This window comes from Pholcus phalangioides, unplaced genomic scaffold (genome assembly GCF_987345545.1).
Source record: "Pholcus phalangioides strain wild (caught in Gottingen) unplaced genomic scaffold, Ppha-v1.0 ptg000042l_1, whole genome shotgun sequence".
NCBI classification, from domain to species: Eukaryota; Metazoa; Arthropoda; class Arachnida; order Araneae; family Pholcidae; genus Pholcus; species Pholcus phalangioides.
The window spans coordinates 6,850,962-6,865,716 of NW_028301628.1; the positions used below are offsets into that span (position 1 = coordinate 6,850,962).

The 14,755-nt window shown below is 34.1% G+C and overlaps 2 protein-coding genes across 4 annotated transcripts in view; one reads left to right on the forward strand and one right to left on the reverse strand.

Moving 5' to 3' along the window:
• The window catches only part of LOC149064380 (BAI1-associated protein 3-like), a 462,395-nt gene that overhangs the window by 319,912 nt on the left and 127,728 nt on the right, over window positions 1-14,755 (reverse strand). The window contains exon 2 of the mRNA XM_089254699.1: window positions 4,886-4,973. Coding sequence (XP_089110825.1) covers window positions 4,886-4,973 — 88 coding nt within the window. The remainder of the gene's footprint in view (window positions 1-4,885; window positions 4,974-14,755) is intronic.
• LOC149064392 (uncharacterized) lies at window positions 7,864-13,356 on the forward strand. 3 transcript variants are annotated; one of them, XM_089254993.1, is made up of 2 exons: window positions 7,864-7,964; window positions 8,347-13,356. In XM_089254993.1, exon 2 carries the CDS (start codon window positions 8,778-8,780, stop codon window positions 12,177-12,179), a length of 3,402 nt encoding a protein of 1,133 aa, XP_089111119.1. In that variant the 5' UTR covers window positions 7,864-7,964; window positions 8,347-8,777; the 3' UTR covers window positions 12,180-13,356. The 3 variants fall into 2 exon arrangements, with proteins under 3 accessions (XP_089111119.1, XP_089111121.1, XP_089111120.1); XM_089254994.1 differs by having other exon boundaries at window positions 7,919-7,964; window positions 8,122-13,356.

Below are 14,755 nucleotides of genomic sequence, written 5' to 3' on the forward strand. Positions count from 1 at the left end.
TATTCTAACCTATCAGATATTAAAGCTTCAGCTAAAACGCAGCTGTATACATTGGACATTGAAGGACCAGACACACCCCGCTTCCCATCTCAAGGAGATATCGAAGCGTTCCCGGAAGATGGGTGCATCCGGAATTTTATTAATGAGTATATGCATATATCTATATATATGTAATTGATTTTCTGTGTGTGTGTGTGTCTGTCTGTCTCTGTGTGTGTGTGTGTATGTTCTCTATACAAATCTACAATTTTAGATCGATCGTCGCCAAATTTTGCATTATACAAATGGGACCCGACTTGAACGATAGGCTACTTTAAAATTTCGTCAGAGCAGGGCAAATGCCCCAGATGGGCAAAAAACTGTCGGGCAACAATGGTTTTTGAGTCTCAACAATCACTTTCCGAACGTTTACTTTGGTTACCGTGGTTCCCTAGCAATGCGTTTAAGACGTGTATATGCTTTTACAATGGTTTGTCATTTCTTCAACGCTGTCAGTAAATGTATAATATTTATGCCTTTATAATGGTTGGCCACATTTTCAATACTCTCAGTAATGAGGCTTTTTGAATAGACGTCATAATCATCATCAGCATCGCTTTGAGAGTCAGGAAAAGGGCGATCCTCATAGAAATCAGTGTTAAAACTGCCGATTTTACTGTAGAAATGCGGAAATTAGTGGGATTTTCCGCCCCATCAATAATTTTAAAAATTGTATTGAATTCTCGATTTTTGAAATATTGAGTTCGCTTAGAGATATACAAAGCCCAGGAGAGATTAAATATGAAGTAATTAGCCGGACCTACTTTTGAGTTGGATATTCTTGCAATAACACACATTGATTTCAAACGTTTATTTATATCTTCTCAAGAATGAAAATTAATGTCTCCGTTTTGTGTCTTTTAATATTCAACCGCGTAAATTCATATAGTTTAGGATGTTTTGAAATTAATTATGGGCTCATAAAGTACATCGAAGAAATTCCACAACTTAAATTAAGCATTTTTGGAAGCTGAAACGCAGGCAGATGGATAACTTGAAGTTCAGGGGGGGGGGATCGAAATAGTTAGCACCCCTTGAAAAAAGAAAAAAATATATTTTCATTTCTACGTTACTTTAAATCTAGATTTGTTTATTTCATGAGTCGCGCAGGAAGTCGCCATATTGGTTAACTTAGACAGGGTTTGCATGTCCCTCAAAGAAAGAGGGAGATATCACGTGATCCAAAAAGCCTCATTATAGAAAACCCGGGTAGTGCCGGCTGTTATAGCTAGTATCTATATAAATTTGTATACAGAATAACAAGTCCAATTACAGGAGTATAAATCAACGGAATAATTATGAGGAATCGTGATCTAAGAATCGAAATCTAAATTGTTATTATAGCGTCTTTGGCACACGTATGGACTCCATAATCAAAGTTCCATTGGTGGCGGTCCGTCCGCGTTCGTTGGATGTCACAAGTTATAGACGTGTAGGCCGTACAATGCGACAAATTGATGTCATGTTCGCGTCGCATGGAGTCCTGGTCCTAGTCAGCCAATGTTCAGAAACACAGGTGTTTTAGCTCATTTTAGGCGCACATTCCTGATCCATAAGTATCCTACATCTTAATTTATTCTCTTGGACAATTAGGAGAATTTCGTCATTCCCGAAGCTACATCGGCTGGCTAGCTGGATTATGGGAGGCATTGATTCACGACGTTTCGCAGGTGTATACGAGGTGATTGCATAATTCCCTTTCCTGCTTTCTACTGGTGAATCGTTGATATCCTAGAGCCTTACTTCCAATTAGAAAAAGTATCGAAATAACGTGTGGAACCCACAAGGAAAGGGGAATATGCGATTCTGCTCAAGTTTTAATTATATTCAAGTGAGCATGGGTGTTTTTCATGTAATATTCAAACGACAACTGATTGAATCACATTTCAACTGTTCCAAATTGGTTCTGAGCATTTAGCAAGCTTCTTCTAACAAATCTATATGCATCTAGAATACATAAAAATCAAACTTTCATACAGTGGTGTTGACTGCTTCCTTACGAGTGACTTACTACTCGATTATTTCAGTATTATTAGAAGTCTTACATAGGTATGGTACCCAAGTATAGTCTTTTCCAGTAATTTATATGTTCAAAAACAACTTTTTCAATTGTTGGCTAAACATTATTCGCGGGAAAAAGGTCTCTTTTTTTTCAATAAATTTGAAGGCTCTTCTGCGGTGTTAGACAATTTGTAGAAAAGTTGACTTTTTTCTGTTGGCCATTTCCAAGCCTTTTTTCTGTGGAATTTTAGCCTTTCTTCATGGAATCCACAATTGTGCCTTTCTTTTACTACAATCGTAACTAGTCCCGGAAAATATTTTTTCCATCCACGCAACTACTACAATATATCCTTCTTCCAAAGTGTCCTTCACAGATTGGGTCTCAACAGTTTCTTGGCGGAGTTGATTTCAATGGCTCATTTTCCCCCAACAGACTTGTTCTTAATTTCACCACTACCAGTTCCCGATGTTGGCTTAAACAGCTTAAACATTTTCTTTTACTTTGCTCCCCCCCTTTTTTTGGGACAAAGGAACCCGTTTTCTTGTACTTACCAGTACTATTTTTGATCTATGCATTTCACATCAAAAGACCTTTATCGTTCAACAGAAGCATTTTACTACGTATTCTCAATCAGGATGACATTGGCTTTGAAATTCGGTATTTACCTAAACTAAAACATCTTCGGGATTCCATGCAGAAATGAAAGTTTGCCAACCACAAAACACGTGTATTTAACATGGTTACGAAAACGGCATTGCCGCAACTTAGCGGTGATTATTAGAACTTTATTGAATGTGGGCTTGTGCCTAACTAATGATGCGGCCTGGCGGAATCGCCATTTACTATATAAACCTGAAGCAATCAGCTTGTAGCACGTCTGTTTCAATCATTTTTACGTTATTGGGACAAAGTAACTACCCAGGCCAAAGTAGCCAGCGTTTACGGTACTCTATTTCCCCCCATAGCTGTAGTCTTTTCTATAATAGCTATCGTCCATCTTTACTAAGGTAGAAGTGGTACCCAAGAAAAGGATCATTCTTTTATCTCTGAGGAATGCTGACCTGGCAATAGCAATATGCATTCCTCATCCTCGGTAATACTATAGTACGTGTATATTCCACCACTGGGAAACCACGGCTCTTCCATTAACAGTGGAGACGAGGAAACAATATTTGCTCGAAGGCATTTCGGTCCTAAAAGTAACTAAAACAGATTTTCTGGAACAATCGGATCACTGGGACTAATATACTTCTTGTGTATTCCTCACGGAATAACAAAGAAAACGGAAGTAAGTAAGCAAGAATCAAGATGGCGTGCCAAATAATAACAATAAATAAATAACTAAAAAAAAAATCGTAAGAAGATGAGAAAAAGATGAAAGGAAAAGTAATATTTTAGGGTCACGAGAGGCAGCATAAACATACATGTAAGAAAGAGGTAGGTTTTTTTTTTGTGGACAGTAAATGGAATCACTTCTCATCCTCCTTAATCCGACGGATTCCAGAAAAACAGAAATAAGAAAAACCGTCCTTTGAGGGCTTCTGTAATGGGATTATCTCGGCTTTTTTCTGGGTCGGTACTGTACTTTCGGCCGAAGCGACGACGACACATTCTTCGCTGTATATATTTATAGAAATAGAGACACGTATCCGTATGTACTTGTAACTTATTTCCAAACTATATCCCATTGGTGTGGATATTGAATAGAATTTTCCTCGCCGTGAGTTTGAAGGATTACAAACCTCTTGTGGGTTCGAATATAAGTAAATAAATCTTTATACCTTCCGCGTTTATCCTTTTTGCTTTGAAGCACGTATTTGCATTCAAATACTCCGAAAAAATCATGTGTGTGAAGTTGTTTTTTTTAAGCAAAATTGTATCCTGTGATGTTCTGGTATATTTTATGGAAGAGTGGTGTAAATAAATTATTAGAAAAATTCCACGGCACAAAGCAGTTAATTACTGCAGAGTGCCAACTGAATGTCCCTTGAAAACTGACTAAATTTGGTTATGTGAATGTCCCTTGAAAACCGATAGAAAACAATTACGTGAAAATAATTTTCAAAGAGTCTCTTGCAAACTCTATGAAAAATAGTTGTATAAAAGAGGTCCCTTGAAACTCCGTGAAATCTTAAAAAATAATTATCAATAGTCGTTTGAAAACTATGAAAACAAAATTATATCACTGTCTCCTGAAAGTGTTGTTGGTAAACTTGATAAGTACTTGAAATATATCGCCTTTATCTCTGCGATTATGCATAATACCCTAGTGTAATTGGTAAATCCAAATGAGTGCAATTCATGTGATGAATATAGACGGATCTCGATACAATGATAACAAATTTTTTACGATCGTACCCCCGATACAATGATACACTACATGTGCATTGAATTATTACGCATAGTATGTCATATAGTGCGATTCATCATGTCCACCATCGACGCGGCTCTTGGATACTATGCATAATCGCCGGTAAAAATGATTAATTTATGTAAAAATTTATGAAATTTACCAACACCGATAGGGTACTAGGATTATGCATAACCAACGGTAAAAGTGATAAATTTAGAATTATTTATGTATCAAACTTACCAAAGAATGCTTGGTAAGTACGCATAATAACCGCATCTATCACATTTACCGTAACATATAAATTTTATACAAGTTTTAAAGGATCTCACATTTAAATATCATTTATTGTATGCATTTTTAAACACTCATTGTACAAATATAATCAACAAATACACCATTTTTTTATATCGCTTTTAACACGCAATATATTAACAAGTAGAACGCAACCCCTAAAAGTTTTAATAAATTAAAAATGTTTTAAAATTTCTCACCTCTCTTGATGCCTGTAATCTTCTGTTTTCTCTTTGCCAAGACAAAGCTGTGAATCTCTCAAAAAACCCATCATCCGGTTCTCTCACCCTAAATTTGAAAAAAAAAAAGTGAGGAATTCGAGAAATTTTTAATCAATCAAAGGAATCTGATTAAATTAAATTTCAGAAATATATTAACGAAAGATATAAGGTATTATTCAATATATATATAAAAAAAGAACCTTATACACAAAAAAGATGAAAGAATCTATGGTAATTTGTACTGATTATATTACACAAGGTGAATTTCTATATCATGGAAAATAATTAAGAGGTCATTTATTAATTTTTGAATATTTTGATGAAATTTCTATTCAATATGCATGATAAATAATTCATCAGATTTCTAAACTTCTAAAAATTATTTTCGTAGGGGGAGAAAAAAAAGACATATTTCAGTAAGGAATGCGTTTCATCAGAGGAATTATACGTAAATTTAGCCGAAGAAAATATATATACATACAGTGGAACTTCGGATAACGAGCAATTCGCATAACGAGCAAAAGTTTTGAACAAATGTTGACTCGGTTAACGAGCGATGATTCGCATTACGAGCAAAATTTTTTTGTGCTTTGTTTGTTTATTTTCACGTTATCACAACTTAGTTGATGGTTTTTCGCTTTCTTCCACACACGTGCTGTGAAATCGTGGATCCCTACTGCCTTCGGTCAGCGTGCCTAACCATCACCACCTAGAGATAGAAGGATTCTGCAGTGTTTGCCATAAACGTCATTCAGACTACCTAGCAAGTTTGCCACATTTTGAAACACAGCAACCTATTTCGTTTCTTCTTATTTTGGCGTAGAATATATCCGATTGACTCACAAATACCGCATAGTGATTGGATGTGGGGCATAGAAATCGCCAATTCTGAGCCCGATCATTTATTTTTCTCGCAACGATGATACTGGCATGAGCAAGGAATTTTTTTCCCTAAATATTCTGAGGGAAAATGGACTTCTTACTTGACGTCACAAGCAGAGTGCGAAGGCCTTCTATCTCTAGGAGACCAAGGAAGGCCTCTGCAATGTTTGCCATAAACGTCATTCAGATTACCTAGCAAGTTCGTCACATTTTGAAACGCAGCATCCTATTTCGTTTCTTCTTATTTTGGCGTAGAATCTTCCTGATTGGCTCACAAATACTGCATAGTGATTGGATGTGGGGCATAGAAATCGCCAATTCTGAGCCCGATTATTTATTTTCCTCACAACCATAATAGTAGCACGAGCAGGGAATTTTTTTCTTCTGAACATTCTGAGGGAAAATGGATTACTTACTGACGTCACAAGCGGACTGCGGAGGCCTCAAGTTTCCATTTAGAGTTCAGTATGTTAAACGTATTGAGTTAAATGGAAACGTACTTTCATTTTAGTTTTAGGATGTCTTATATTAGATACTCTTAATTTTCTACCGAAAACCTTTCGCAGACCGGATTGAACATGTTGGCATCGGGCCGGAGGTTATCCCCCCCCCCCTGTCATAAAGCAAGGTTCATTAAAATTTTATGACAGTGGTTTCCGAACTGTGGGTCGTGATTTCCTAGGGGTGGGGGTACGCGTAAATGAGCTTGGGGTGTCGCGAAAGATTTTTCAAGCCTAAAGCACGCCTTAACTATTTATTTTTAGCTGAGCTACTTATTATCTCTGTACGCAGGAACCAGTCAAAAGTAAAGCAAACAACTAATAAATTAGAATTTACATTGTAGATCCCCCCTTATTTAAATTGAAAATCTTAAAAACGTTAAACGAAAATAATAATAATAATAATAATAACCCTGGTTTTTCATTATTGTCACGCGCGCGCGACAGCCCTCTAAAAATGTAATTACAACATTGGACAAAACCATTTAGTTGTGAGATTTGGATGATAGGAAGCCCTACAATCACTGAACTTTCATTGGTTGTCAAACGCAGGTTGGTGAATCCTCAACACACACATACAAGCACGATCAGTAATGTACTTCGATCAGAATGTCGGTTTTCCGAAAATTCGAAAACTGGAGAGTTGATTGCGGATATGTTACTACCAAAGCTCGAAATAGGTCAATTCACGACGGTGCCGGCCAGTTCGCGAAGTGGCTCGGTGACCCCTGGCCAAAGTATGATAACAAAAGACATGATTCGCAATCATCGTTAAGGTGGAATTTTTTTCCATGATAATTATTCCTCGTTAGTTATGGCAACCCATCAAACCGGAGTCACGATGCGAAAATCACTTATTTTCTCCAGAATTTGGCGGAAAAAACTATATAATTATTTTTATAGTCTTTTCCCTCAAATTTCACTATTTCTTTTTCTCGTCACATGGAGCTAATACATTTACAATATAGCTGCTATATATAGACATGTATCAAACGTTGGCGATTAAAAAAAAATAGATTTGGCTCCAACCGGGTCGTCTTACATCAGTAGTATATACATGATCATATTTGGGCCCGGGGGGCCCAGATATGATCATGTAATAGAGGGGTTTCAGATATGATAATGATCATATTTATGCTCTCGCTTCATAAATTATCTTATTTGGACCTTCATTTGTTCATTATTATCCCTTTTAAATGTACTGAAAGAATGATACATGGAGTCTGTACAAACACAATTATATTTTGATTCTTTAATATTCTCATATTTTTCTTAAGATGTATGTAGGACGTAAGAGAAAATAATTTATTAAAGCTTACAAACTTTTTACTTGAACGAAATTATGAAAGAAAAGGTAACTTTTATGGATTATGAATTCTTTATCCATGCAATGGAACATTCTTAGAGAAAAAAGGCAGGTTGGCAAATAGAGAAAATGGGAATTAAATCGCTATATTTATACGGATGCTTATTTCTCGAAAATCATTAGACGGATTCTTGAAATGTTTTGTGTGCCTTCATGTATTTATTTTTCATTTAGATGGAAAAATATTTCTTATTTTTGCAAAGCAGGTAATTGCGAGTGCATGAATATATATAAAGACATTTTTACTAGCGTTTTAGAAGACTGGGAACAAGTAGTTTACAAGATCATATTCCGAGGATGTCTTTTTCGGGTAAGAAATTTTTTTCTTGTAAATACTGTGAAAATCTAATGTAATGATACTATACTCTGGTTCGATGAAATTTTCATAGTGTATCCATCTATAATAATATGGATCTTTCTCTTTTTCTATAATATACCATATATTAATTTTCTTTTTGAGGTTTCAGTAGTAAGTAGTCTTTATTTTTAGTAGATTCATCGGTGTTCTACTTTTTAAGTTTTTCTCAAAAATCCTCATTGTTCGGACTGAATAATTTTTAGTTCAATATATATCACATCAAACTCGCGTTCAACTCCGATATTACTGTACTATACCATTTATTCAAAATTTTATGATTTTTTTAATTGAAAAATATATCTGCGTATAGTTTTTTTCCATTTTTCCAAATCAGACTTAGATTTAGAGTTACGAAAGAAACGTACAGCTAATCTAACTGATGATGACGGTGAAGAACTCATCGCCACAACATCAAAACCGAAAAAAGCCGGAGCTAAAAAGAGAACCTCGAGTGAAGAACCGAAGAAAACCTCAAAAAAGAAACCATCGCCGACATACGATGTGATTTTGGTAGATGATGGATATGATGAACAGAAGTTGATCACGCCTTTTGCTGTGTATTGCGGAAAGGGAATTTCAATTGAAGTAAAAGAATTTCGAGGTACGTGGTATATGTGCTTCTGTCGTGTTACGAGTGATAATGCTGCTTTGAAGCATTTCAATATTGCAATTGATCAAGTCCCACTGTTAAAAAAGGGAGTAGATACTGTTTACCATCATTTGAAAGATTGATGACATAGCATCTGACTCTTGGTGTGGTGCATAATGGTGGAGTTTGTGGAAAAATCATCAGCATTTAAGGGTTGGAGTAAGACATATACATACAAAATCACTGGCAATAGTATCATCGATCCTTTATTTTCTTTGAATAATGTACGAAGTTCTCTTCATGATCTATTCTCTAAAAATTCATTATCATTAAGACTTCGTTTTATTATTTGCTTATCCATTACTTTTATGAAATACATTGGCGATGAACTAAGACAGCGAGATTTTTATTTTTGCTCTTTCGCAGAACGTTTGACATCTTCTTTCGAAATTGATGAAAAATTAGATTCCGCTTATAACAAAATCATAAACTCAATAGAGAACTTTACAAGGTTTGGAAGTGGGTGGGTTATAAAGACTATCAAACATATTGACATACATACAGGAAAATATAATAGTACTAGTGGTGGATGCTATAAAGTAAAATTGCCAAAAAAACTACAAAATAAAAAATGCATACTCAACATAAAATGTGAAGATGATCTTTGCTTCATTTACTGCATTTTAGCAAAGCTGTTTCCTGTTTCTTCTCATAAAAATGATGTGAATTCGTATAAGAAGTATATCAAACTCTTAAATACAAATAATATAGTTTTTCCTATGGCAATTGACAAAATTCCTTATTTTGAAAATAAAAATAATTTTTCTATAAATGTTTTCGCTTATGATAGTGAGATTTTTCCTATTTATATAAGTAAGAAGGAGACAGCAAATGTAGTTGATTTACTGTATTTTGAAAACCACTACTACTTAATAAAAAATTTTAATCGATTAATGAACACAAAAAATGGTATTCACCATTTTTGCAAAAACTGTCTTATCGGCTTCCAAAGAAAGAAAACGTTGTTTAGCCATAGAGAAATTTGTTTAAACAGAAAGTTTCAAAAACTCTCCATGCCAAGCAAAAACGATTCTAAACTTTTTTTCAAATCAACTGAAAAAATGGTCGAGCACGAGTTTTCCGTATTTGCCGACTTTGAATGTTACACGCAAAAAAGTCTATATGATGATAAAAAACAGGATCTGACTGTGAGCTCTACGCAAGAAATAGAAACCCACTGTCCGATTTCATATGCTCTAGTAGTAGTAAATAACAAAAATAAAATTCTCTATCATGCAGACTATGTAGGAAAGGATGCTGTCCAGCATTTTCTTGTTTTACTCAATAAAATTGCAGAAATCGTTTTAAAAAAGCTTTTAAAAAATGTTCCTATCAATGAATCAACTTTAATGCATACAAATCTGAACGAATGTCACATATGTAAAAATACATTCATTCGTGGAGAAATGAGAGTTAGGGACCATAATCATTTTACAGGGGAGTTTCGTGGGCTCGCCCACCAAACATGCAACCTCCAATTTCGAAATAAATATTTTGTTCCAGTGATAATGCATAACGGATCTGGTTATGATTCACACTTAATACTAAAACATTTGTCTAGGAAAGTAGCAAATGTTATACGAGTTATACCTGTTAATATGGAAAAATTCACAACATTTTCTCTGGATAGAATAAAATTTCTCGATAGTTTCAATTTTCTCAGCGCATCATTATCTACTCTTGTTCATAATTTAAATATAAGTAATTATGAATTCCCTATATTCAATATGTTTTTTGGTGAAAGTGCATATTGCCATCTTTTAAGGCAAAAGGGGATATTTCCATACAGTTACTTTGACTCACAAGAAGTTTTAAATGAAAAACAGTTGCCAGAAAAAAATAAGTTTTATAATATTTTGACTAGAAAATCAGTAACTGATGATGAATATAAACATGCTCATCTAATATGGAAATACTACCAATGTAAAACTTTTGAGGACTATCTACGTCTGTATCAAATGACTGATGTTTTACTGTTAGCTGATGTTTTTAATAGTTTCAGAAAATTGTCATATAAATATTATGAAATCGATCCCATATATTTTCTTACAGCAGCGGATTTGTCATTTAATGCAGGATTAAAAAAAACTGAAGTGAAATTAGAACTTCTAACGGACGTTGATATGTATCTTTTCATTGAATCGGGCATACGTGGAGGAATCAGCTACGTTAACAAACGGTTTGCAAAAGCCAATAATCCATACATTGATGGTTATGATGACAAAAAACCTAACAGTTATATCATGTCCATCGACGCGAATAACTTATACGGAGTAGTTATGACTGATTTTCTTCCAATAGATAATTTTAAATGGCTTTCTAACCGTGAAATTCAAAAACTGGATGTAACGAAGATTTCAGATAACTGTGAAACTGGCTATTTTCTTGAGGTTGATCTTATTTATCCCGATTCTATTCATAAGAAAACTGACGACTTTCCATTAGCTGCAGAACATTTAGTGATAAGTTATGATATGATTTCCCCCTATCAAAAACGAATCATGAAACAGTTGGGTCTTAAATTTAATAAGGGGGTGAAAAAGTTAATACCTAATTTGTTCGACAAACAAAAATACGTTGTTCACTATCGTAATCTAAAGTACTACCTTCAACAGGGGTTGAAAATCAAAAAAATACATAGAGCTTTGTCTTTTAGACAAACTCCATGGTTAAAGGATTACATTTTATTCAATAATGATAAACGTATAGAAGCAAATAACGAATTTGATAGATCTTTTTTCAAACTTCTTAACAATTCTTTTTTTGGTAAATCGTGTGAAAATGTCAGAAAACGTGTTAATGTAAAGACCGCGGTAACCAAAGCTCAGTGTCAGAGATATATGTCAAATCCTGCTTTAGAATATTTTGAAAGCATAAATGACAATTTCGTAGTTTTTAAGTTGAAGAAAACTAATCTTTTGTTAAATAAACCCATATATGTCGGTTTTAGTGTATTAGAACTTAGCAAATTGCATATGTATAAAGCATATTACGACTATTTCAAAAACTTTTATGACGAAAAATGTTCTCTAATTTACACTGACACCGATTCACTTTTATTACACATCCATACGCGTGATCTTTATACTGATTTGAAGAATCATTTCAGTCACTTTATGGATACTAGCAACTATCCTACCAATCATCAATTGTACAGCAAGACTAATACAGGAAAATTAGGATGTTTCAAAGACGAAACAAAATCAGTACCAATTAAAGAAGTGTGCGCTATCAAACCCAAGATGTACTCATACATTTTTGGGAACACAAATAAAAAGACTGCAAAAGGCATAAAAAAAAACGTTGTTGAAAACATTTCGCATCAGATGTACAAAGATGTATTATTCTCAGATTTATTGTTGCATCATTCACAAACTCTTATCAGAAGTCGGAAACATAAACTGTCAACGATAATTCAAAATAAAATTTCCTTAACTCCTTACTATGATAAAAAATTTATCGATGACAATGGAATAACCGTTAAGTCATTTGGTCATTACTTACTACGAGACTCTTAATTCTTGTTTTCTGTATCCATTACCCTCGAGTGAAGAAAGTATTATATTCTTCATGATATGGAGGTGAAAAAATGGAAGATGAACAACGTAGATATTACCCAAAATGTAGTGGTTTGGGTGTATTTGTACCACATTTTGAGTATAACTATGTTGTTAATATCTTTTATTTATTTTATCTTTATATTACAGTCGTTGCTCGTTTCTATTAACTTCGGGGGAAGGGGGGGGGATGGAATAGAAGATAAAAAATTCGAATATTACTTAAAACGTGATACAATATACCCAACAAAAAAAATCATGGTTTGAGTATACTTATTTTCTATTAATTCATCTTCTTTGCACCAAGTCAATGCTGGAATGAAATTTGAGGTTTATAAAATCGAGCGACGAGTGAATAATGAGAACATTTTGTGCCAAATGTTATTATTACTATTTATAATCTTTTAAAGAAAATGGAGGTGAAACAACGTCTGAACAATGTTTCAGCACATGCAACTGTTTTGTTATTACAGTAGATTCTCAATAGTCTGCCTGTTCCTAATCTGACGTTCTTTTGTTGTTTTTTTTGGGGGTGGGGGGATCCTTCGAGCATAGAAGAGGAAAACATGTCGCTGCTTGTCTTTGCATAGAAGTTTATGCGACACGATAACCTAGGATCCCTTATAATTTCCATCTTTTTCATTAATTGTTAATTTTAGACCCCAGGAAACCACCGGGGATCTCGCGGGAGTACCGACTCAGACCAGTATTGGTTCGATAAGTCTAGCAGTTGGGGTCCTCGGCTGTTGGATGAGAACGGAAACCAGAGGTTGGGTTGACGATGTCCAATCCAAATCCTAGTTTCACCTGTATGGGGATTCTAGAATCTACTGTGTTACATGCATTTCCCTGTGGTAGGGCTCCTCATTTGTGTCAGATTATCGGGAGTCTACTGTAAAATGAAAGCAATATTACATTTTTCATAAAAAAATAATCAGAGAAAAATTAGTCTGGATTATATTTCAAGTTTATCGTATTCATTGTGAGTTATCATATAAATTGCAGAACTGTTGCTCGTATGAATAATTATTTATTATTTGGAAATACTGAAGCAATTTCTGATTGTATTTATTGGGATAAATGGTCTTGTATTTCTACTTGTTCCCGGTCTTCAGAATAAAGAACTTGAATGATTGCAGTTTTTGTTGTGTGTCTATTTTTTTGTTCAGTTGTATGTTTTACTATATTAATACTTACTCTCTCTCCAAGTTAATGAACTTAGAAATCATCTACTTCAGTTTCTCTTCATAAAGAAATGACAAGAAAAAAAAAATATGCGTACAAAATATTTTGTGAAATAACTTTTATTGTTTGAACATTTCAGACATTTTGTACATTTTTTTTTCAACAAATCAGTTTTAAAAAAATCACAGCAATACAAATTACATATGTTTGCGGTTACAATATGTTTTCCCAAAAGTGTTCATTGGGTATTTTTCACAATTTGTAGATACTGTGCCGAACAATTTCAAGTTTTTTTCCTCAAATGTCGATGGATTTCTTCAATAACTTCTTTTTCACTTTTCAGCATTTTAAAATAACCAATCTTACTAGAGTTATTCCCATCTTGGATATTGCATTCAACAGCATCTTTTAAACAATCAAAAAGATTGTTGTAAAATAGACTGCCATATATTTGGGGAACGAAATGGGATTCTTCTTCACGAAGGATGATGAAACCATACTCTTCATTCACTAGTGAACAGTTAGGCAACCATTGATTATGAAGGGAATCTAAAATGCTTTTATTACTTAAAATTTTAAAATAGCGTAGATGGAGAGAACAACATTCCAGATAATCGAGATCCTGTGCTACACCATCTTTGAGAGCATCAATCAAATCAGAATATAAATTTGGAGAGCAAAAAATAGGCTTTGCTTCCGAAGAAACGTAGATGTAACCATATCGCTCCATACTTTTAGAATAGATTTTTTTATCATTACTATATCTTTTTATATAACATCTAAACCAACGTTCATATAACTCCTCCTACAAAATTATGGAATGACGAATAACAAGATCGAATTTTTTTATTAAAAATGAATTAGGACCACTAATTGGTTTAAAGCAAACTCTCACAGTACTGTATGACATCGCTTTGAGGTATATCAGGATAGTTCAGTACTTGTTTCGAAGCAAAAGCATGCATTTTTTTCTCATTTTCTTCTTTATTTCTTGTTAGCTTGTCCAGTCTTTTACCTCGCACAATATGCGCAAGGAAATATAAACAGAAAATACCACATGTTCGTGAGAATGGGGATTGATACACCGTTACATTGTATTCAATTACTCTCGAGTTTTTATGCATGAATCGTAAGATATGTATGTTTTTGCATATTATTCCATAACTATCAAAATAATAACATTTATTATCATCGAAATACATAGCAATCCAATGTGAACCTGGTTTATGTTTTGTATCTAAATTCACAATAAAGGCCTTATGCTTTCTTCGTTTTTGTTGGGGGAGTTGGTCACATGCAAAAACTCCGGCGAACACTGGTGATAGTAAACCATCGCTATGTGCTATTTGAAA

Excerpts from the sequence above, each read along its gene's own strand:
- LOC149064392 (XM_089254993.1), top strand. The coding sequence starts at position 8,778 with ATGGTGGAGTTTGTGGAAAAATCATCAGCATTTAAGGGTTGGAGTAAG.